Source organism: Hermetia illucens, chromosome 3 (genome assembly GCF_905115235.1).
Source record: "Hermetia illucens chromosome 3, iHerIll2.2.curated.20191125, whole genome shotgun sequence".
NCBI lineage: Eukaryota > Metazoa > Arthropoda > Insecta > Diptera > Stratiomyidae > Hermetia > Hermetia illucens.
In genome coordinates this window covers 125,088,538-125,114,388 of record NC_051851.1, presented here as the reverse complement: position 1 = coordinate 125,114,388, position 25,851 = coordinate 125,088,538, and the positions used below count along the sequence as shown (strand labels likewise).

General features: G+C 42.3%; 1 protein-coding gene across 1 annotated transcript in view; it reads right to left on the bottom strand.

The window, feature by feature from the left end:
* LOC119651346 (breast cancer anti-estrogen resistance protein 3 homolog) overlaps window positions 1–23,385 on the bottom strand; it is a 121,761-nt gene extending 98,376 nt beyond the window's left edge. Inside the window, exon 1 of the mRNA XM_038054902.1 lies at window positions 23,124–23,385. Within this exon, the coding sequence (XP_037910830.1) occupies window positions 23,124–23,208 (85 nt within the window). The 5' untranslated portion in view covers window positions 23,209–23,385. The remainder of the gene's footprint in view (window positions 1–23,123) is intronic.
* Window positions 23,386–25,851: the final 2,466 nt, after the last annotated feature.

Here is a 25,851-nt window from a genome sequence, read left to right as displayed (position 1 = left end):
TCGTGACCGATCACACAATGTAAACAATTTTTATATTTTTGAGGTTCCTTCGCGGAGCTCTTGTTCTATTGCAACTCCCCTTTGCCTAGACTGTTATGTTTGCAGCTTAGTCCTCTGGCTTCATCCTTTAGTGAAAAGACCAACACTCTTAAGGCAACCTCAAAGCGGCCCTTGTCAAAGAACGAAGCCAGCAGCTGGATTATCGCCATTTGCAAAGCGGGAGGTACACAGAAAGCGATGAAGGAACGACACACCATTGGCTTGAAGTGCAGATCCCAAACAGCATCCAAAATCTCTTCTCACGGTCGACAGGCGTATACAGCCCACAACCCAGATTGGACTCTTGCATGCAAAGTAGTAACGAGTAAATTGGGCATTTAACTCGGTCCATAAATACAAGTCTGCAAATCAGGATGGCATTATTCCTGCTCTAGTAATAAAGGGAATGGATGCCCTTGATCTACTTTTTCGGAATATATACCGTGTTTGCAAACCATGCGCTTATATTCCAATTAACTAGCGTGATGTGAAGGTAATATTTATTCCACATATTGGTCGGGCAGAACTCTATGAGGGCAGGATGTCTTAGAGGTCGCCTACAGAGAGAAGTTCTCTCTCCTATGTTATGGCTCCCAGTTATGGGCACCTTGCAATGGCTCCTGGAGGAGACAAAGGTCTTCACTCAAGCATTTGCGGACGATCGAGCGGTAATAATTATCGGCAAGTTTGAAGGCATGATATGTGACCGCTTGAATGCAACACTGCATGTAATCCATAGTTGGTGCCTCCATGATAGACTTACAGGAAGACTGGCCAAATTATGCTCACTAAGAACTCCAAATGGGGTAGCTACACGCTACCCACCTTAGCAAGGGCAGAAATCCAGCTGGTACCAACAGTAAAACATTTGGGAGTACATTTCGACTCCAGGTTAACGTGAAAGCACCATATTCAGGAGCAATACCAGAGACCCTGTATATTACTCTAGTGCTGCAGGACTACCATAGGTAAGACCAGGGGAGTTTCACCAAAACGGATTCATTGCATGTATACATCCATAAAACCCATTTTGATATATGCATGCATCGTCTGGTGGCCGAGACTGAACTTTATTAACAGCACGAAGCTGCTGGCCCGGTTATCTAAGCATTACTAGTAAGTAGTATACCGACCTCGTACACTTGAAGCTACACTAAACCAATCCCCCATTCATTTGGAGGTGAAACGGAAAGCAGGTTATGATGCATATAGACTTGATGCTATTAACGCGTGCGTCCATCTGGAAATTTCTTGGAAAAAATCACGCGGCTCTGATGCCCACCGATCATATGGTTTCCAGATTCGCCTTCGAAGAAGTCCGTCTTAATCACCAAAAAAGAAGAATGGTCGAGTCCTTTGGGATTACAGACTCAATAATCATTTCATTGGGGGGCAGAAGAATGTCTGCGACAAAAATGGGGGAGTTCCACCATTCGAATCTGTTCTAACTAGCAACGAAACCAGTTGGTGTGGACTTGCCATCAGGTGCTGCTGAAACTTGGGCGACTGAACGAACCATTTCTCATGTGGGCAGCAGGGCACACAAACATCGCTGGTGATGAGGAAACTGACAGATTAGTTCGCGAAGGTTCTACAATGTCTGAGCCAGAACTAGCTTTTGGCATCCGGCCATCTACTGTCAAGTTCACTCTGAAGTGTGAAATTGTAAGGATTGATACAGCCGAATGGAGAAATTTGAACTTCTGCCGGCAGGCAAAAATCTTTGTAAAGGGCCCGGGGCATTTTCGTTGTCCCTTAAGAAGTGGGGCATGAAAACCTTAGTAGGGCTTTTAACGCACACTATTCCTTAAACTACCACACCGAAAAAAAATGAAGTGGTGGTCTTGGCTATATGCAGTTAATGTGAGGAGGAGAAAGAGATGGCCCTGCACTTCGTTTGCAGCTGCTTGGCCTCCTCTGACCTCAGATGAAGATACCTTGGTAAGTTTTTTTTCAACAAGTGCTGCGCGATCTTAAGGAAAAGTACAATGTGCCTAACAAAAATCTGAGTGCTTGGAGCTGGGGCTCCCCCCACTAAACTAAACTAAAATCCCTTACTATTAAATGACTGCTAAGAAGCTGACGTAGTAGTAGTAGACACGAATGCCAGTAGTAAAGAGGGACAGTTCACACGACCATCTAAGGTATGGATAAAGCGCAACAAGTGATTTTTGGATCGATTGCTGTAAGGTATTTATTTACCTTATTGATAAGGGCACTATCACGCAGGACATCCAAATTCCAGCACCATACACACACAGATGATATTTTCGCAATGTCAAAGATCAGCTTTGTTGATCTCGAGCAAGCTGTGGAACGACGCATCATGCAGCACAGTCTGAGACGAAATCTGGGTAAAGCCCAATAGTTATCGCATTTTATTTCTTGAATTTTTCTTTTTTGTAATGTTTTTTTTACATGCAGCTGAATTTTTAACAACCGATCCACCCCCATAAAATAGCAAGCACTTCCAGTGGCAACGACCTGCCCAGAACCGAACGGTATATTTATTCAAAGTACTGCATCTCTATGGGGAACAATGGACGTGAGGGACATAGATCATTGGGAGAACTGAATCCAGTTTTTACAATGCCTTCTGATCGTCGAGTCCCCATGTTTAGGAGAAGATATGAAGTTTTCCTGAATCGTAGAGAAAACAGAGAAATACTAGAAGAATGCGAGACGGGATGTACGGAAGTCTTCTACATCGATGGCTCAACAACAGAACAGGGTTCTGTCGCCGGATTCTACCTTGCGAATAAAACCGAGAAGTAGGCTTTTCCTTTGGGGTTATGTGCAACGGGCTTTCAGACAGAAATGCACCGAGCGAAACACTTCCTTACAGATCTCGAAGTAGATAGAGAAAGATGAGCCAAACTGGGGAACTCCTTAAACTAGTATATGGAGTCCAACTGCAGGCTCTGAAGAACTGCGTCATTCTTCTGGGCCACAACAATTGCCGAAAAATTGACTGGCTGGAATGTTGATCTCAGAGATCCGAGACAAAGCGTCAGCAACTACATGCCTGTAGTTGTAAGTTGTGATTTGCGTGAAGTTTTCTGTCGTTAATTTCAGCTGCTGATGAAAAACTTATTGGATCTGGGAACATAGAAGACCGAGACCTCCGCACCCATGTGTATTAAATAATTAGGCCCACTTAGGGGGTTAAACACTGTAAGCCAGCGGGTTGACGCGCTTTGGGTAAAGGTCGCAACGTCCCTTGCGAACTCAGTTTTTTGAATTCGAGAGAACATTTCATGGGCTGATATATTAATTGCCCTGCTCCGCAAACCCACGATGATACCACAAATGCCCATTTCTTGAGGCGGACTTCAAACGTGCTCGCAACTGCTCCCTCGAACACAAAGAATTCATCGCCGCTGTCAATGTGGCCAATTACCTCGTCAGTTCCGTCACGTCGGCCGAATCGCGAGCCACCCTTGCGATCACGGGGCACTCGTGCACCTCGTGGATTTTGCCCGCGGCCAACGAGACAAGAAGGCGTTAAGTAAAGCCTGGTGGTGAGGGCTTTGGGCAAGAAACGGCGGTAGAACTTGACCACACTCAAGAGCTCGCCATCGCTTGAATCATGCCACGATCGAGTAGTATACCGTCAGAAGTCTCGAAATTCCACCTCTAAGCAGACGAAATAGCAATCCAAGTTTCATAGTAGAGAGTAGATAAATCTCTGGAAGGTTTGTGCCACATAGCACGGGCCAAAATTCATCCGTGTGAACTCGAAGTGTGTTTGGAATATCTTCGGGAACTACAGGAGTTTAAAATCGCTGAAACACCCAGCGATCAGATTTTTTTGAATTTGCGAGGGACTGGTACATTGATGATACCTGCACACGCTTGAGATCGCGGTCAACACCTCTAAGGAACCGCCGTTGGCACACGCGAGTATGGTCTGCGTGCCCTATAACTGTCGTTGAAGCTTGGCTGTCTCACTTACTGGTAGGCGCCTGATGAGATGATCCTTCAACCGGCCGTAGAATAACTCGCTTTGCACGTTAGCGACGAGCGGAACTGACTCATCGTCCAGGCCGACCAGAGCATGATTAAATTTAGTGTTCAGATCAAGTCGAGGTCACCAATGTAATAAATATTACACTTTGATATTTTCCTAATTATCGCAAACTAGACGGGTACTAACACATTTAGGTTCAGACGATCCTACCTACTTAAAAGATAAAGGGGCGCTGATTTTAGCGGCTGGTGGTAGGTTAGTGCGAGAATCCGTCGAGAGATCCCCGCAACATCGAACACGTATGCAGAATCGTGTACTTCAAACCATGCAGAAAACGACTGTGTGAGAGTCTCAGCACATCCAGGGAAGCCGTCAAGAATTTAAATACAATCCCCATACCTCAAAATATTATGGGAACTATAAGCACCCGCTCAAGACGACAAATTTCTTTGATTTCCCGAGCCAGTGGCTCATAATTCACTTTCGCTTCTACGTATTTCTATTCAATTTTGCTTTTATGGGGGACAAAAACATCAATAATGAACCCGGGGCGACCTGCCTGTTCAACTCACAACAAGTCAGGCTTGTTGTGCGGTATGCGGCGATCAGTTAGAACTCTCCGGTCCCAATAGATGCTGCAAGCAGAACTAGCAAATACAGCCTGCGGCTCATATCGGTAACCCAGACATGTTCTTGCTCATGCTTTTATGCAAGGTTTTGTTAAATCACCTTACATACAGCATTATACCTGTTCGTTTATTGTTGGGCCCCATAACAGTGCAACCAGAAATGAGATGGTAAAACGTCTCTAACGCCGAATCACATATTCTGCATTAATTCTTCTCCATCCGTTCTTTTATTGTGAACTTTTTATATTCTTGGGTGACGGCCACGCCGTCCTGAATTCCACACGTAAATTCCTCCGTTTCAGCAAAGAGCTCCCCAGCACACAGCCATCTGTTTGACAAATGGACAAATGGCAGCCAAAGACAATTCAAGTGTTTACTGTGTATTGCCTTCGACTTCCATTCATCGATCCGCTCTTGGTCTGATTTCACCCCACTCAAAGAATTCAAAAATCGATCCTTCAAGGTAAGTGGAGTTAGTAAACAGTCTGCCTTACAAATTGGCGTAAGCAAGGAATTCGACCTAACTTCGCTATAAAAATAAGCGCATAGAGATCAACTTGGTGGTGATTTGTGCCGCCACGCCAAGCGCGCCACTGCCTCCGATGTCATGAGATAGGTTCATCTCCATTGGATGATGCATTCGAATCTGGACATAGGCGTCCGTATTCGCCGCTTAACGTTTTCTAAGTCGGGTTTCGTCCATGTCAATATTCCGAATGCATAAGCCAATCAAGGGATAGCGAATATATTAAATGCGCTTATATTAGAGAGATGTCAGTGCCAGCTTCACACGTTTGCAGGAATTCGTACAGCAGAGCACCCTTCAGATCACCAATCAGATTCCGTGAAAAATTCCTAGCTAATTGTATAAGTCAATTTCAGTCATGGCATGGATATGGAGGTCACCAGTACTGAACATAGCAGTATGCGGCTCGTGATGACATTTGCGGATGGTTTGGATTCGACACTTGTCTCACTCAAATTCCATCCGAAAATCATGGCTAAACATGCCTACTACTAGGTTGTTTAATAAGTTTTGCGGTTCGGTAAGAGAGGGGGTTGCCACTAGCCAAATTTTTTTTTTTGGTTATGTTAGTACACTCTTTATATGAACGTATGTAGTAAGTTTCATTTCAATCTGTCAATTCATTCTTTGTTTACAAGTCATTTAGTATAGACGTGCCAGAGTATTTTTTAAAATGGAAAAAAAATCTAGTATCGTGCAGTGATTGAATTTTTATTTTTGGAAACTTATAAACTAATGTTGAAAGTGCATAAGGACTCTTCCCATTAAATTAGTACAGTATGGGTTGCTAAATTTAAACGTGGTCGTACAAGGTTTGAAGACGATCCACGTCAAGGACGTCCAAAAACAGCAACCACACCAGAAATCGTAGAAAAAATACAGGATATCGTATTGGAAAATCGTGGAGTGACTACTAGCAACCCTAAGCATCGCATTGGGCAGTGTAAGCAGTGACTCAAGTATTGGGTTTCAGAAAGCTGTGTACACAATGGGTGCCGCATTCACTAACAATGGAACAAAAACACATTCCAATGCGATTTTCTCAGTAACATTTAGAGGGTTTTCGAAAGGATAAAGTAAATTTTGTGGGTCGATTCATGACTATGGATCAGACATGGGTCTATCGCCATGACCCTGAATCAGAACAAGAGGCAAAGAGTGGAGTGAACCTGGTTCTTCCGCTCCGAAATGAGTCCCTGTCCAGAAATCGGCCAAAAAGGTGTTAGCATCAGTTTTTGGGATGCGAAAGGAATTTTGTTTCTTAATTACTTGCAAGATGGTAAAACAATAAATTCTGAATATTATTCTAACCTTTTAGACCAGTTGAAGAAAAAAATTCGTGAAAAGAGGCCAGGTTTGCAGAAGAAAAACATCTTTTTCATCAGGACAATGCACGGAGCATTTTGGCAATGGCTAAAATCGATGAATTCAAGTTCGAATTGTTGGAGCATCCACCGTATTCACCAGATTTAGCCCTTGGCCACTTCGGTCTGTTTCCAGACCCAAAAAAATCATGCATGGGGAGCAGTTTCCATCAAATGTTGAGGTCATAACAGCTGTGGAGGGGTATTTTTCAGCCCTTCCAGGTTCTCACTTCAGCGTCGCAATTCATAAATTGGAATCTTATTGGAATAAGTGTATTAATGTTCACGGCGACTATACTCAATAATAAAGTGCATTTCAAACCATAAAATAGTGTTTTTCGTATCGAACCGTAAAACTTATTGAACAACCTGGTATTCCCAAAAAACTTCTAAGGCGATCATCAGCACCAGCAAACAGCTTGACACCATCTAGGTCTGACAAGTGTGTCAGTTCGCACTTAGCACGTAGGCCACACTTTATAGCGAAACCAGGCTCCCTAGCATTATTCAGGAGCTGTGGGAGGGGGTTCAGCATCATGCGAAACCAGAGGGGACTCAATGAATCTCCCTGAAAGATGACCCTCCGTAAATGAATGGGCTCGGAAGGATTAGCATCCTCAGATGTTCGCACTGATAACGTGGTATGCCACCCTTCCTTGACTATCGCCAAGAACTTTTTTAGTTTGGAATCAATCCGATAGAGACGTAGGACACCGATGTGCCAGGTATGCGGGACGCTGTCGGAAGCCTTGATATAATCGATATTGCAACTAAAATTGTTTCATTGGCCTTAGTTGCTTACCCTACAACTATCGAGTTGATAATGAGTTGCTCTTTACAACCCCTTAACCCAATTCGGAAGCCCTTTTGCTCCTCGCACTGAGTATTATTGGTCTCGACGTGCGCATTAACCCTCCCATTAATATTGACGTTATGAGTTCGTAAAGGGTTGGTAGGCAAGCAATCGGTTTTGTGTCTACGAAGTCCTGCATTATGTCCTTCTTAGGTTCCCCCAACGAGAAAGGGTGGCAGGCTAATGACGTGATTTATTCTGTGTGCCAACCGGCCATATATATTGGTAACATTTTTGTGTATTCTGCACCCGATCCAGATCAGCTCCCGTCCAGTTCTTCGAGATGGTTTTGGCACGATGAACCAGTATGCCCATCATGCTGGGCGGATAACCCCCAAATTCCACCCTAATATTCTTTCGTTTCCGTTACTGAGAACTGCGCTGTCTAGACGCTCTATTAGGATCCGTTGAGTGATGTAAAAAAACTTCGCTGGTTCCCCCGCATATGTCGCATTTGGAACACGTCTGGAGTAACTTTCGCCATAACGTCCCAGCCAACTGCATACGGCAGAAAGTTTTGCTACAGTGCGTCCAGAATTTCCATTACGGGTACCTAACTAGGATGGAAGAGATCTGGTAAACCTTCTGTACTTTATTCTTCACTCGTCCGCTGGCATTGCCAGAACTAATTTGAATCAGGCTAGCAGTTCTTGCTTTAATAAGCTCCGCCTAAGTTCCGCACGAATTTTCCATGGTGGATCTCTTGGGTCACTCAAAACAATAACTCGAAAGCGAATCTTCTAACCGTGCAATCTGGCAACCGCAACTGCATCATAATTGGTAGTTGCAGCACCGACATATCAGCACACATTCGAGATGCATTAATCATCATTGATTTGAGGTAGAATCCTCGGAGTTGCTGGGGATGCATAGATCATATAATATAATACCGGGTGTAGGTAAAGGACCAAATTCCGAGAATTATATACCCGATGTTTGGAATTCAAAGGCCTGTAAGGTGTACCTGCCTCGCCGTTATTATATCATAATATGAGCGGGTTATAAAGAGGTTCATTTCCTCAGTCGATTTCATCCACTCCCTACGCGAACCTGCTGAAGTAGATGCCACTGATTGTGGTGAAACAGCTGCAGCAGATGTCGAATATAGAAGGGACGATTAGAGCAACCGTTGCCGACTAGTTGACCGTTTTGACCACTGCGGCTCATTCAATTCTTTGCGCTATGGCTTTAAAAATATTTGGAATTTCATACTCTGTCCACTACAATATTACTTTAATTACCTTTCTTTTTTTGGTCTAATACATTTCCCGATTTCTATAATATAACATTACTTTGCAAGCTTCAATAATATAGCGCAATATAAAGTTTGTGATGTTCTCTAGAGCCAAGTTTGAGAATTTCATTAAATTCACAGTGATACGATATATGATTGTCATACATTTAAAAGCATCTTATGCTGAGGGTACTTTGAAGATATGTTAATATCTTTGAAGAGATCCCACTAACGACCTAGGTCCGAAAAAAAAGAAAGCAATAAAAAGTTCAAAGCAACCGCAGTCAAAATAATCTTGGGATGGGTTGGCAAAACTCGCCTAATGACCTGACTCCATACATACATATGAATTTCAAGGCTCTTGAAAACGGTGGAAGTATTCTCAGCTGTGAGTCACAGGTTTGGGCCGGGCTACAAAGCAAATAATCCAAAATAGAAAGTTTGACTTCATCTTATTGTTCGGATAATCACGCGACGATTACGATTTGTATCTAATTCATTAATCATTTTTGAGCACGTAGCCGGTTTCCACCAAAAAAAAAACGATGGCGTGTTCAGATGAATGTCCAAATGAGTATGTGAAGTGGAGACGTCATTATTCTGAAGACCTCAAGGAACATGAAACAATGAGAAGTCCAATAGCCTTGTGTTAGGTAGAAATAGGTAACATGGCAGCACAAACTGATTTATATTATTTCCCTTCTGTATTGCACATACATATATTCAAGTGTACGATGCAAGCACATTTCAGATCTGAAAGTAGATACAGAAACCATACTTATGCCACACTTACCTGATGATACCACATGAACTGAAACCAAGAATTTGATTTCACCAAAACTGCACTCCCTGACGAAAGGGAACGTAATAATTCTAAAACTTTCACTGCATCCAAAAGCTCATCGTTCGCAGGGTAAAATAAAGGAAGTCCATTTCATAAGCAGGATTCCAGTCCTTCTTGTGCTCGATGCAAAGCATAAATATAACGGAGCGTCAGAGGAATAAGCAAATTAAACGACACTGCAACACGACTTTCTGAATTAAAAGATTCTTTCCTCTGCAGCAGATAGCTTATGCAGATTGGGATTATGCAGATAACCGAAAGATTTAAAGATACGCGGCGGGCGGCAAAGTTTAAACGCGTACTATGCAACCTGAAACTGCCGGAAAGCATCACTTTCGCTGTTGTACTTAATAATTCTTGCGCCAAAAATAAAAAGTGTGACGACTTCGGGCTACATCTTTTCTAAAAACGTCTCGGTTTTACGACTTAGGTACATATTAGTAATATATATGTACTTCGCGGTCTGAAAGAAGTCAAATGACTGTTTCTTAGCTTCGTAAGATTTTTGCAATCAACCATGCCAATAGCCAAGGTAGGAGTTGTAAAAAAGTGCGCTGGCAACCTCACGACGAGCAAGCATTTCTTTTTCTTCTAGACAAGTTATGCTGCCAATATACCAATCTACATCTCCACAGAAGAACCGTACATACATATATATCTTACGGATTAATGTGCTTTACAATTTAGATACGAACCCATATATAAGTTCGTATGTAAATCGGATTTCCAGATGCTTTTACTTGGGTTACTTGGCACTGGCTGGTGTTGGGAGTTGCACGTTTTTAGTTTCCGCTTGTGGTTCAAGTTGTTTGCTTTTATTAATTTTGCAATACCTCTTGAAATTTATCGACCCATATAAATCAGAAGAATGTCATTGCTCAGAAAAACACCGACAAGCTGGGTCCAAATGAAAGCACAATCGGCCGCTGTGTAAACAACTTGCCCGGACCCATTACACCAGGTCGAATATGCCATGCACATAATTGAGGGAAACTCAAAGTTGCATGCCATTTGCAATTAGCCAATGATTTCATATTTAGTGTTTGCGAAGATCAACAATTTCCTAAGTGAAAACTTCTGGATTAATTCACGTAATGCACTTCCACTAGCTCGGTACTTTCCCAGGAGAGCAAGGCTGAAGACTTTCATTAAATCCAATTAAAAATAATGCTACAGTTGCATCTCGTGCATTTAAGATGTAATTTAGAAGAGTTATCTGCCCTGTATCATCTCCCGGCCAGATAGAGTAAGTGAACCGGAAGGTAATTCATCTTTAGATATCGTGTAATTGGATCGAACTGGTACATCTTCCATTTCTTTAAGTTAATTGCGATCACTGGCAATTAAGGGCAACATATAATTTGCTAAAATTGAACGCTGGAATCAATCAGGTTTTTGTATGTAGTCACAATTTTGTCTATAAATTTGCAAGAACAGAAAATATGAAAAATACAGACATGCGGACATCCTTAACTTCTATCTAGGAAATTCAGTGGCTAAATCCATGAAGTAACTTATTTTCCCACAAAGTAGTAGCTTTTCCTCTTTTCGTGTTTATTGAAGCAAAGAAAATGGTGAATACTTTAATGAATAAAGGATGCACCAAAATCAGTTATTTAACAAGTCGGGAAACCGGAAGATGGACACTTCAGGTACGAAAGGTTTTGTGTATTTCCTAGTACGTAGTACGTAATATATCCATATATTATGTGAGAGTATCCACTTTCGGGTAATATTGACATTCATAGTCTTCAATTTTCAAAGAAGCAACAAATTTGAGGTATTATAACTTTGTTAGTAATAGTGCGATTTCCGCCAAACTTTGTAAGATCATGCTCTATATTATAGCCTATATCACTCATGGTACTAGGATGAACTTAAGGGGGGTTTCTAACCAATTACAAAAAATTGTAGTAATATACTATTATTAACTTTATTTAAACAGATATCGGCATGGAAGGTATTTTTTTGAGATTTTTCGGTTTGGTAGTTTCTAAGAATGGCCCCCTTAAAGAAGTGATCACTTTCAACCCCCCGCGCTCCCCATCCTTCCAACGAATGTCAAAACTAAGATCGGCTTTGAAAAGTACTAATCGAGACCTTTAATTTGATACCCCACATGACTATATTTGATGAAAAAAAATTTTACACCCCCCTTTTGCATGTATGGGGACCCCCCCTTAAATTCGACGTAAAAGGATGTAATTCGCTGTATGCGTGAGCGTTCACTGTTCCCACCTTTCTACCAAATTTAGTGTCTATCGCTATAACCGTCTCCGAGAAAAATGCGTGTGACGGACAGAAAGACAGACAGACAGTAAACCGATTTTAATAAGGTTTTGTGTTTACACAAAACCTTAAAAAATGGGGACACATGAGTACAATTCCAAAAAGTACCTGTCGATTTGTGTTTAGATGTCTCACTCCTCTCTCCACTTGCGAAAGATAAGTAGGGTTCCAACTAATAGATAAACCCACACAGCACCTGAACTCTAGTGACAAATTTCACTTCTAAAGTTGATATCTCCTTGGACCCTAGCTTACTGTGAATGGCGCTCAACGTGGAACCACATTTCCTTAAGAATTCTTTACTAAAAAACTCCAGCCATCACACATATCAAACATGCCGAACCCAACAGAAACCTTAAAAGCCTCCTGTATAAGGTTGCAACAACTTTAATAGAGTGAACCCCTACGCAGGGACTATGTGTGTATCTGAAATATTAATAGCAGAACATATTTATGCGTAGGCCGAGTAAGCCAACACGAAACCCCTATTTATAGATAACAAGTCGGGAAACCGAAAGCTGGGCGCTTCAGGTATGAAAGGTTTTGTTTGTTTTTTCTGTGAGTATATTTGAGTGTAGAACTATCCCATTTGTACGTAGCCCGTTATGTATATGCATTTAGCATGTCAGATTTACCACTTCGGGTTATAAATTTACGCTGTAAAGACAACTTCGAGCTACTGTAACTTTGTTACTAATGGTATGATTTTGATCAAACTTTGGGATAATATGCTTCATATTATATTTTATACTACAACTAACTTTTACAACTCTGGCATAAACCTAAGGGGGGTTTTACTAAATTTCCCCAAAAATAGGTTCATATACTATTAACTTAATTTGAACGGATAACGATATGGAGAGTATATTGAGGCCTGGGCGGCATATAGAGGCAGCTTCATGATTTTTTCAAATTTTTCGAATGGGTAGTTTCTGAGAATGGGTCCGTTAAAGAAATCATCACTTTCCACCCCCCCCCATCCCCACTCCTCGCCTTTCTAACAAATGTCAAAACTAAGTACTAATCGAGACCTTTCATTTGATACCCAACATGACTATATTCGGTGGAAAAAAATTGTACGCCCTACTTTTGCATATATGAGGAGCCGCCCTTAATTTCAACGTAGAGGGATATTACTCACTGCATGTCTGGGCGTTCACAGTTCCCACCTGCTCACCAAATTTCGTGTTAATCGGTATAGCCGTTTCTGAGAAAAGTGTGTGTGACAGACAGACAGACAGACGGTTCGGCTACATTGCGAAAGCCCGTACCAGCTCACAAGCCAGATCTAGTCTGTGCCGCAAGTGCGGAGAGCAGCTCTGTGTCGAAATGAAAAATAGCGACAGCGCCCACATTGCAGGAAGCAGTAAATGCCCAGTGTTCAGAAAGGCGTTCATAAATAAGTACAAATGAAGTTTATGCAACTAAATCTGAATCACTGTCAAGCGGCCCAAGACCTGCTGTTCGAAAATAATGTCGACATAGCTATTGTATGCGAACAATATGATAATCTTCATAGCGGAGTATCGGTAGCTGACAAAAACAGCAAAGCCGCGATATGGAGCTGCGGAAGTCGTGGTATAGAAGATGTGAAAAAACATCCAGAGAACGGATTTACACGTGCCAAGATAGGAGGTGTATACATCTATAGTTGGAGAAGAATTCACTTTGTTGCTTGAGAAACTATCCTTTGATGCCAGGCGCTATAATCCCAAAATAATTGCCGGTGATTTCAACTCATGGGCAGAAGAATGGGGAAGCAGAAAAACAAATGCAAGAGGGCAAATACTGTTAGAGACATTCTCGCGTTTAAATGTCGTACTTGCGAACTCTGTGGGAGCCAACACATACCGGAGGGGAGAATTACAATCGGTAGTAGACCTCACTTTCGTCAGTGACACCCTTATCAAAGACTTGCAGTGGAATATTAGCGAAGAGTACACACACAGCGATCATCAGGCTATTGTCTTCCAAACCTCGCGTAGAAATTATATGAAGCCACCAAAAAGAATAACGATGAGCTGGGTAACTAACAAATTCGATGAAGAAATGTTCAAGCAGGTACTTCTAGATGACACATTATTATCGGGAAGCGCACAAGAAAAAGCTTTACAGGTCGCGGAAAAATTGCAGCGGGCATGCGATGCCTGTATGCCACGGCGTAGCGCTTTCCGAAGATGAAATCCTAATTTCTGGTGGAATTCAGAAATTGAGGAATGTCTGGAAAACTGCCTCAGAGCTAGGAGATGTTCCCACCGCAGTAGAAATCAACCTGAATTCGTTGAGCTACACATGCAACACAAGAACGCGAGGAAAAAATTGCAAGTAGCTATCACGAAGAGCAAATCCGAACATTTCAAGCGGATGTGTACCGAAGCTGATTCTGATCCATGAGGTGGCGCCTACAGGTCTGTAATGTCATCACTGAAAGGCAAGCGCTCCCCACCGATCACCTGTCCAAAATTACTGCAAAACATAGTGGACACTCTCTTCCCAGAGGATGTGAACTACACAAATCTGCCTAAAGTTCATGTAAACCCCGACGAAATTTCTGTAGTGCTAGAAGAGGAAACTTTTGATGCAGCAAGGAAATTCGGTGAAAATAAGACCCCAGGGCCAGATGTAATCCCGAATATAATCCTGAAAGTGGGAGCCAGGACAGCACCAGGTACGCTTGCCAAAGTTCTTAGGCCATGCCTTAGGGAAGGAGAATTCCCCGAGCAAAGGAAGCTACAAAAGCTAATACTCATTCCGAAGGTAGGTAAACCATTGGGTGACCCCTACTCATATCGACCGATATGATTGGTCAATACCATAGGTAAACTATTTGAACGAGTATTATATAACAGGCTACTCAGTGTTGCGGAAAAGGAAGGAGGCCTATCCAGCAAGAAATTCGGGTTACGTAAGGAGAGATCAACCGTCGATGCAATGAACATGGTGATTGGCCTGGCTCGCGCAGCAATACAAGATGACAAATGCTGCGCAGTGGTGACACTCGATGTAAAAAATGCATTCAACACTGCAAAGTGGACAAAAATCATGGCTCTAACCAAGCTCCAGGCTCCGAAGTATATTGTACGCATCGTTGTTGCATTTTTTCTTGGAAGAAGATTATATTGCGACTCGAACGATGGACGGAAATTATTCCCAATGACGAGTGGCGTACCACAGGGGTCTGTCTTAGGACCCTTACTGTGGTTAATTATGTACAATGGAGTGCTGACGCTACGCCTTCCGAACGGCGTGAAAACTATTGACTTTGCGGACGATATCGGGGTAACAGTAGTTGCAAAACGCTTAGACGACATCGAAATCTATGCAAATGGAGCGCAAATGGTTGAAAAAGTCCGGTCTATCACTTGCTGAACATAACACGGAACTAGTGCTCATTGCTAGTGAAAATTAAAGTAGATGAACAAACAATTTACTCCCAAAAGTCGCTTAAATATTTGGGAGTAATGATTGACAAAAGGCTCAACTTTAAAAAACCCATTGAGTATGCTGAGGATCTCGAGGAGACTACCGAACCTTGGTGGACCAGGACAAAGTAGACGTCGTCTTATTTCAAGGGTAGTTAGTTCCGTGCTACTCTACGCAGCTCCAGTTTGGGCAACCGTTCTGGAAAACAAATCAAACTCCGGAAAACTTAGAATGGCGTATCGACTAAGTGCACTCCAGGTATGCAGTGCCTATCGAAGATCAGGAGAAGCGGCATATGTACTGGCAGGGACAATCCCCATAGATGGAACGAGGCACAAACTGGCCGTTGGACCTACCGTATTATCCCACACATTCGAAGATGGATTGAAAGGAGCCACCTTCGATCTAAGCTACGAGTTTTTAAATGGACATGCTGCCCAAGAAGTGGTAATATGGTTTTGAACCTTTCCACCTTGATGAAAAAAAAAAACAGACCGACAGATGGACAGATCGACAGACAGACAGACATTGAACCGATTTTAATAAGGTTTTATTTGGAAGGCTTGAAGCTTGAAAATGCAAACATGCCATTACTAACTGTTGTGTGTGTCAAGTATACGAGAAACTTTCCAATATAGGAAAAATAGACCCATAATAATTAGTTAAGCTGTCGAAATGACAGAAATACAGCTAATACCTACAACGTAAACGAGAGTTGCGTACTATACAAGGATTGTTGCGTATCTGATAAGAGCGTTGCGCACACAGTGAGCTCGGAGCAGTGTACAATCTTCAGGGCAGAGCTGGAAAGAGGTACGATGCGGTTAACATAATCTGAATCCTGCAGATCAATATGCACCGGAGTGCAACGGCTCACGAGTTACTTGCGAAGTTCGTTGAGGGATCAAAGTGCTCTTCATAGAACAATACCGAAAGAAGCACCAAGTTTCATGGCATCCCGACCGATCAGGTCTTGCTGCCTTTTGGGTATGGAACAGCACCCACCTTAGGGTTCTTGCCTAAGGTCGAGAGGACGACTTTAGCTGGATTCGGTACCCCTAAGGTAACGTTTTTTCAGCGTCTATCTAACACCGAATGAGACGATACCGCACTTTCGACACAAACTTGATGCGCCGGAGGACGCTATCTTTGGCACAGAGGGGCAAGTCGTGGTCGGGGATAACTTAAATGTCAGGGCACTTAAATGAGGCATGCTTTACCTAGACTCCAGAAGGAAACGAATTCTCGAAATGGTGTCGAGAACAGGACCCGCCGTTTTAAACATCGGATGCATCCTAACGTTCCGGCACCCACGCTGCGAAGCCCTGCAAGAAATTTCGAGAGTAAGATAATCATAACGTAGTCATTCTAACCGACAGCCAAGGGACCATTAGGATTTTGTACTCAGTGGCGACATCCGCCAACCTGGTGGCACGCTCGGAATAAGCCTCCTTTGAATTCCCAGTCATAAGAACACATAGGGTAATGAAGGGCCGATGGACTGGCCCCGCGAGTCTCCTTTCTTGGCTCTCAGTGAGTGTAGTTGGCATCCCGCTGTATTACAATTTTCCGAGTAAAGAACTTTTGGGTAAACTAGGTAAACAACTTTTTCAAGGGTATCGTGCAACAAATATACGAACAGACAGACAATAAACCGACTTTCATAAGTTGAATGTACGGAAAACAGTAGTTATTTTATTTGACATGCATCTCTATCAGCATCCCTCTTCTCTCTGTACTTTACAACTTGTAGTATCCGCTGACCTCACTTTCCGCGGAAGATCCACGTTCCACCTTCGGCCTTCCAGATTTTCTTATAAAACATACATCTAATTGACTTCCTTCTTATTCGACAAATTCTTACTTCTTTCAATTTCTATCAGAATCAACGGCAGGTAAAATTTTCATTTAGCATTTATTCTAGAAATTAGATAGCTACCCCCTTAATCCGTTAACTCCCTAGATACTATGAAAATCTTTCAACAGGGTGAGCAGGGGGTGTATTAGTAGTAGTCTACATTGGAAGGGCATTCCGGAGAAGTTAATAGCTATTATCAGGGCGACATATTATGGTATAAAACGTCACGCATTACACCGAGCGGAAATTTCGGAGGAATTTAAGGTCGAAAGTGGAGTCCATCAGGCGGGTCGCCCACATCATTTCTTCTTATTATCGGTGACGTTTTTCGTGTTGCTTTCTGTCTGTTTTCCTCTCACCAGATATCTCCCCATCTGCATTAATCGGCAAAGCAGCAAAGATATCGATCAATTTTTATATCTAGGAAGTGTCGTTTCTGCTGATGGTAGCACCGAACTAGATATTGTCCGATACAATAGCTGCGCTAAATCCCTTTTTGCCGCCTTGTATTCCTTTTCTTGAACCTTAGTCCGGTTCAAAACGAGGGTCGGCTCGTCGTAATCGCTTGTACCATTTTTTTCTATCAAAGGCCTGCTCTGGATGCAGTTGCGAGGGTTTCAAATCGTATCCACCAGCGTATCGAGCTGCATTTGTTTCGACTGACCTTTCGGTCGCTTACCATCGGCTTCAACGTTCTGACCAATCTTGGTAACTGAATTCTCCTGAGCGAGAAATACATGACCATACCATCGCAGACGCCTTTCTCGCAATTTTTCCACGATGGGTGCAACCCCAAAGTGATGATGGATACCTTCATTTCGGATGCGATCTAGGCGTGTCACGACACTATTCCACAGCAACATTTTCGCCTCCATTACCTGAAAACGCTGTTCATTGTCCCTTATAGTCCACCGACATTTACAGCCATAGAGGACGACACGGCGGACGACGCGACGGTGTGATAAGTTTTAGATTTGAAACGTTCGTCGATCACAAAGAACACCAGTTGCGTAACACCACTTCATCCAGGTTGCGCTAATGCATGAAGCAATTTCATAGCGCAGTTCTCCATTGGCTGATTGCATTGATCGGTGTGCCTGTGCCTGTTTCATGGGGATCAGTCAAAAAAAATTCAGTTTTATTCAAATTTAATCTGAAACCATGTTATATGAGGTGACCATTCCATTTTTCGGATAGCTGATTTCGAATCTCACTGGTGGCAGTAAGATTTGTATCCTGATTTGACGTCGGATACCAGTCGACTCAGCTGTGAATGAGTACCTGAATCAAATCGGGGTAATAATCCCGGGCGAGTGCAATGCTGACCACATTGCCTCCTACAGTGTACACACTTCAAGGCCCTGATCCAATTTGGATTGTTGCGCCAACGATTATTATTATTATTCCATTTTCGGACAAGTAGCTCAAGATTGTTTTTGCTATTAGACGCTAAGAATCATTTGCATAGAGTAGTGTATATCTCGCTGGGTATTGGATGTTCCGTGAAACAGTGTCCGTAACAAGAATAAAGAAGAGTGGTGAGTGGAACCTTCCTTGATTAACACCGACAGTGACACAAATCGGTTCGCAGTTTATTTATCGGATCGTGGTAGAGCAATTGAACCCAGCGCACGAGTTTTTCCGGTACTAGATGTTGCCGTAGAACATACCCGATGAATTCGTGGGAATGCGTGTAAACACCTTTTCTATATACAGAAATGCGATTTTAAGAGTGCGATGCATCCCACGGTGTTTCCCCACAGTTCTGGTAAATCCGGTTTGACTCACGGTGAATGAAGTAGCGAATACAAAAGTCGAGAATGCGTTGAAAAATCTTCATGCCGAACGCACATACAATAGGAATTATCCTGGAGTATATGAACTCAAGGGCTATCTCGGCCCGCATGATACTAGTATACCTGTCCCCGTGCAGACTAGAGTCTGATCGACTTAATTAGACCTTTGAAGCATTCGCCGGCAAACCAATGTGATACAACGTCTTCCAGAGCCACCACTATGGAAGTTCACCTCAGCCACTTGGTTTTAATTTGACCGACAGGGTTACCATCCCGTCTTCCTTACCGCCCCCTCTAAGCACCAATGGCGTTGACAGGTGGAATTGCTCCAAATGTCGGCACTGCTTGCGAAAGTGAAGGGTGAACAGGTTCTCTCCATCTATCCATCGTGGCTTGCCGGTCGGTATGCAAAGTATCGTTCTTGTCACTAACGCAATAGAGGTTTTTGATATCTTGTGTGCGTTAATGCCGGCTTTTGTCGATACAGTTCTCTCTCATAGGACGATGATACAATTGTCTAATCAACCATGTATTCACAAATACAGGGTCATGGGTCCCCACTTTCATGCTCCAAACCTGTTTCCCCAATGGCACCTGTTGCCGTCTGCCTTTTCATCCACATGTAATGATGAGACAGTCATCAGTAGGCACGTTACAGGTTTTTGCATCAAAATTGTGCCGGAAGGCGTCTTTCTAAGTATCAGGTAGACCTATCTGTGCGCACGCGGTGAAAAAGTGAATAATGCGATGAAAAAGTGGAAATTCACCTCCTGTAATGGTTCATCAAATTATTCGACTTCTTTAATGGCATCACGAAACCCTCGGAGACGGCAATGCGAACACCGTATTCAGTATGTGGGCTACCAAAATAGAGAAGTTTGTAATCATTTTTACCGCGTTCGCTTTCTAGGTAGCAGTTTTTGGCACCAGACGTTTCTTTTAGGGGGTAGATATCAATGGCCTTTGCAAGTTCCTTAGGCTTTCCAGTGAGAATGGCAATATTTAGCGTGCTGACACGTATTTGTTTTGCTTTGGCTGCCTTGCCTAAAACCTGGAAATGTAATTACCCCAACATCAAGATAAAATTGAGACTCTTCTGTGTTAGTGCTCTTTCTGTGTCGCTAGACGGGAGGAGTTCATTGAAAATGAATCCGACTGTCACTCGAAGGCTCCAAGCCTTCGTTAACAACTATCTGCACCATTTCATCGGATAACGTTTTCCTGATACTATTTCAAAGAACTTGGTCGATGCACAGACTTGATAGCCGTAATGTGATCGAAAGTGGCAGTGGGTACGTCACACATTTTGGAGAGCGAATCTACTCTCCCAAGATGGCTGACGAGTGAGTTACCCCAAAAGTTCTTAGCGCACAACAGGAGAAGTGTGCGCCCGTCTCGGAAGCTCTGAGAGAGCTAAAGCGCATTTCAAATAACTGCGGGCGATGGCATGTAGGTGTGGTTTTCACCCTATACCTTACCAAAGTGAAAATGACAACCATAATATTAGTAATTTCTTGCGACACTGCTAGTTGAGTAATTCGCAGTCCATTGTCATTGGCAATTTTATTCAAGTTTTGCTAGTGGACATACCGCCTGAATACGGTGTTCATCCCCACCTGAATGTTCCTTCAATTACATCATAAAATGTCTCTTTCATCGACTCTGCTGTCTCCTCTGTACATTACTTATATTTCGGAATTAGCCTCGCAAGTGCATAGCCGTTCTCGTTCGTACTAGGCCCATTATTGTGAAACATATTGTATATTGGTGTATTTCATCTTCCGGATCCGGGGGAGGGCACCGTAGTCATTTATGGCGGCGATTCATACATCTACATCTGTCATGAACATAAGATAGAAGACTGATTTAGAATCAGCCAGTATCCTTTAAAGGTAACAAATTTCGTTAAAAGAGAAAAGACAACAAATACACGGACCACATACTTAGTTTTTGTAGTTCACATAAAGCATTATGGGCAACCTTACACGATAAGTGCCCATCAGTCTGGAATCAATTATCTTTAGTCAAACCTCCCACACCAAACTGATAAATTTTTTTTTAGATATTGTAGAATTTCCGATGATCGGGTTCATAAGACAAACAGTTATTGCGATTACATCATCAATCAGACTGAGGCTAGGCTGATGGGGAACTGATTGTGTAAGGTGGCTCTTAGAGTGAGAGATAACCTAGCAATAAAAGGTGTAATAAGTTGCTGTTATGTGATGTTGGTTTAAGGTAATTTTATGAAAATGCAAATATCTTGCAAATACATTTAAAAAAAATTATATAATCATTTTTAAGATTTTGTGTCTGTCTATCACACGCATTTTTCTCCAAAACGGCGTGGACAGATGGAAACTATGAAATCCCACGCATACAGCGACTGAGATAAATTTAGGTGGAGTTTAAAGGGGAACTCCCCATACATGGAAAGGGGGGATTTTAAAAAAAGTTCACCGGATATAGTCGTGGAGGATATCAAGGTGCAACCCCATATCGATCGCGGATATCCTCATTTCGGACGTGATCAAAACATGTCACGCCACCAGCGCAATACAACATCTTCGTCTCCATTACCGCAAGACGCCTTTCATTGTCTTTTATAGACGGACGATATTGCGGTAAATTTTAGATTTGACACGTTCGATGATACGTCGATCACAAGGAACACCAGTTGTGGAATGCCACATCATCCACGTCGCATTAATGATTGAAGCAATTTCAAAATGCAGTTCTCCATTGGCTAATAACATTGACCGGAGATATTTAATTCGCTCAGTTCTGGGCAGGTTATCGAAGCTGACAGCACTGAGCAATTTAAATATCTCGAGTCAATCCTGTCAGCCAATGGAGAACTGCGTTATGCTTCTCACATAGGGAAACACAAAACCTTTTATACCTGAAGCGTCGAGCTTCCAGTTGCCCGACTTGTTGCTTTTTGAAACAGGGTTTTTGATGCAGAGTTTAGGGTGAAAGTTGTTTTGAAGGATGAGCTAGAGACAGAACAAATGGAAAGACAAAGCTTCCGATGCATAAGCTAAAGCAAGCCAACTTTTCCCGTTCTTCTCGTTAGATAAGAAATCACTGCATACCCGAAGCTTAATTCTTTCAGTGAAATTGACGCCATTAAAAAGCTAGACTATGTCTACAGTGAAGTATAAACACAACGTCACTGAGATTCTATTCTATTTAAACGTACCTACAGTGTTAGCAAATGTAATGCAATTATTACTTCTAACTACCTTCGCAGACTATACAATTCCATTAAAACAATATTCCAAAAACATTTTCCAATTATGCAAGTTCCATTTTCTTCACAATTTTAATTAGTAACCTCTCACATATTCACGTTCACGTTTCCGAACAGCCATTCTTGCTGCTCCTGATTCATATCCTGCATGTACAATATAATATCTTGCCATATCATACATTTGAAATCAACTACGAGAGCCCCACGTTGTTCTTTGTCCAGGAACCCTTTAGCAAATCGGGAGTACAGAAACCGAAACCTTGGCCTTGCTTTGTTCCACCGTGCTGAACCGAAGGAAAAAAACACCCTTCTGCCCACATCCGCATAGAAGCTGGAGCGATAGTGGCATTTTAGCCGTCGGTGATGCGAACAGTAGTGGCCCTAGCACCGTAGTTCCAACCCAAAAAATTCTCACCGTCATTCCTCTGAGTACGAATGGATTCTAGGATGTGGAAAAACGGACTAATTTCGAATTCCTTTACCCGAGAATTTTAAATTCAATGCCGGAAATTAATTTTCCACTTACCTTTCTCCATGAGAATTTTGAGTCATGGGCGTTCCAGAAGTTCTGATATTCGCAACGTTTCATAGATTTTGAATTCTATTTGCAAAGTGTCTGAGTCAAAGGACTTCTTATGCAGCGGAAATGAAAAAGGGGAGCCAAGAAAATGAATCGTGGAAGAAAGTGGAAATGAGGGGATTGGTTGACAATGGCAAACGAACCGAATAAGGATTTCGAATTGAATTTATATCTATAGATTCAGATAAAGGTGAATGGAGACAAATGCAACTGAATAATAAAAATTGGGTTTCGAGTTTCGAGAATAAACATTGTTATTCTCACTCCCAGATAGTATCTCCAGCGTCACTGACGTAGATAGATTCACGTGAGTGCATTATAAGACAAACGCAATCTCAATTCAGAGCAAAAATTCTTCAAAGGCGACCACTTAAAGCCGAAGCCCCTGCATTCTCTAGCATGCACCTGAGAATCCTGAGGTAAATACGAGTATTATTTTTTGTTGGTATAAATACAAAAACTTACGTAGAGGTTTCCGCAAAAATCGTCGGATTTTTGTTGGAGAGTTTGGAGCACTTACGCTCGTTACGGACTTATTCTTTTCGCCCATGATGCTCACTTTCACTCTTAACACTTTCACCAATTTTCACCTTCACACACTCCTACAGCGCCACTCAGTGTTTATTAAAGAACGCAATTGTTTTCAAATTAATAAAACGGATGAAAAACATTTCGTGCATCAGAATGGTGCGGAAAATGAAATATCTTTACGCAACTATTCGCTTACGACAGGTTCCGTGTTTCTCAGCACTTGCTATATCGACATTCAGTGAATTCATGGCAAACGATAAGCAATCTGAGATAGCCCTAATCTAAAAAGCGTCAATAGAGGCTAATACTTGTGATAAATCGAATGTGATATCTAGGAATGTGTGGAGGCATATGAGTCTATGTATGTACATGCATATATTTATTGGCCTAGGTAATGGGTTGATGGTGATTTATTTGCTGGTTATACCATGCTAACCTACAATTTGCACTGTCAGGAGGGTCTAATGAGTAATCTTTCATTAGCTCAAATAGCAAATATTGTGTGTGACCAGCATAAATGGTGAAATTTATTAAAAACACTTCCTGTGACTCATAGGTCTCCTTCCGTTTGAAGGGTAGTAGTTGATTAGGAAAGGATTTGACTTCTATGTTCATGTAGAACAGCGCTACTCCCAGGTGTTCCACTTCATTTACTTCATCTGGCTTCACCGGAATTAGTTCTCGTTGCTTGTTGGTCTTGAGGGTACATAAAATTGAAGGACAATCCGGCAAATAATCCGTCCAAGCGCCGCGATTGGTTCAGAAGTTCCTCCGCTGGGGTATCATCCCAGCCAATTCCAGATTCCCATATCTCTTGCATTAAGATCTTTGCACCAACGGTCATTGGAGCTAACCACTGCAATGGGTCATTTATTGCTGCAATATTTGATAGAAGTTTCCGCTTCCCCATCTATCTGGATGGATCAGACTTGATTTCAAAATCGTCGGTCACTGGGTTCTAAAGAAGCCCGAGTGTGGCGAGCGTTGCGTCATGTACTACCTCTCGTAGCAACTCGGAATCGTTTGCCGCCCATTTACGTAGGGTAAAACCGCCACCTTTCAATGACTCTAAAGTCTGATACACCAGATCACGCGCTCCTTCCTCTCCGCTGCGGTTAGGGGATTATTCACTTAAAAATCTTTCCGCCGCAACGGGGAACTTTCATCCCTCATCCTTCGCTAATTGTAGTAATGTTCTAACCGCAAGGAACGTTGCGGGAGTTTCACCACATAGCACCATTGTCAGCACGTATTCGTATATAGGTTTGTATCTCGCCGGTCGATACAGCTCCCGTTGAAAATCCCCATAGCACGGCTCTATATTAACCATACCGTACATTTTCTCCGTATTGAATGTAATTGGTGTAATAGGTCCTTTTGCAAGTTAAGCCTAGTATGTACAAGATTGTTTAAACGGGAACCACTCGAAGTTTTCGCGGAAGTGTCACAAACCGGCACAACCCGTACATCATCCGGTGCTGCTCTGTTTCGAAAAATCTTTGGAGAGCCGAATGAATCTCCGTTTTGGATATATAAGATATCAACATCATGACTTCAGATGATCTGATTGCCCTACGGAATCCCACAGCAGACAAGAAAGTAAGCTACTATTTAAATACTGTTAAAAATGCTACCATGAAGCCACTTTTCAAAGTTACAAATAAAGTTAGGCAAAATTTGAACGATTAGCAATTATATTAGAGCATTGATGGCTCGACATTGGTAAGGATTTGACAAACCGAAATACTTTCCACCAAAGTAATTGATGATCAGAAGACCATCCTCTGTGGCCGGAAACTATCACGAGAGTTGAGCCACCACAAATACCTAAATATTTTGTGAAATTGACTGTGAAAGTCCGTCCAAAAATATCGAAACTCCACTAAAGTGTTCCATCGACACGCCTTTGCTTGCCGCCTTGCTTGAAAGACGCGAGAATGGAGGGGTGAGGGGTTCGATTGAACACTTCAGTCCCTCATTTGTCATTCACAAAATTTCACGTTGCTTTAATCTGATGTGTGGGTGCCCACCGACAAATAACAAGCGAACCAAATTTCGATATGCCAACAAAAAAAAAAATTGCTCAATGCGCACGTAGAGCTGTAAAACTCCGCACGCGAATGCCGCGATCGAGAGCAAAGATTTATGACAGACCGTCTCCATAATCGATGCTTCTCTCACTTCATATGTCCAGTAGCGCCGACCTTTGGGGTTCCTACCCTGTCTTGAAATCCTAAGACCATTCCATTGGAGGTTATCCCTTTAATTAATGTGAACTTTACAGGTAAGAGAGGAGGAGGGGAAAATGGAACCCTTAAATAAAAAATAATTAGTTCAGCTTCACTATAATTCAGTACTAAGCAGAAAGACCAAATACAAGAAAAAAACAAGTCGGAATATCGAAGGCTGGCCCTTCGGGAATAAAGGTTTTGTGTTCCTATTATGTGAGAAATTTTCGAAGTACTTTTTACGGTTCGTATGTGCTTAAAAACCCAAAATATTCCTTGATTGACTATACTAAGGACCCTCACTGTCTTCTATGCAGGGAAACTAAAGATCGCAATGATAACCATATAACAGGTAGTACCAGGTATCCAGCCTACAAAATTGCCTTAACTAGCTTATATAAATGAGAATTATCCAGTTGATTTAAATCACTGCC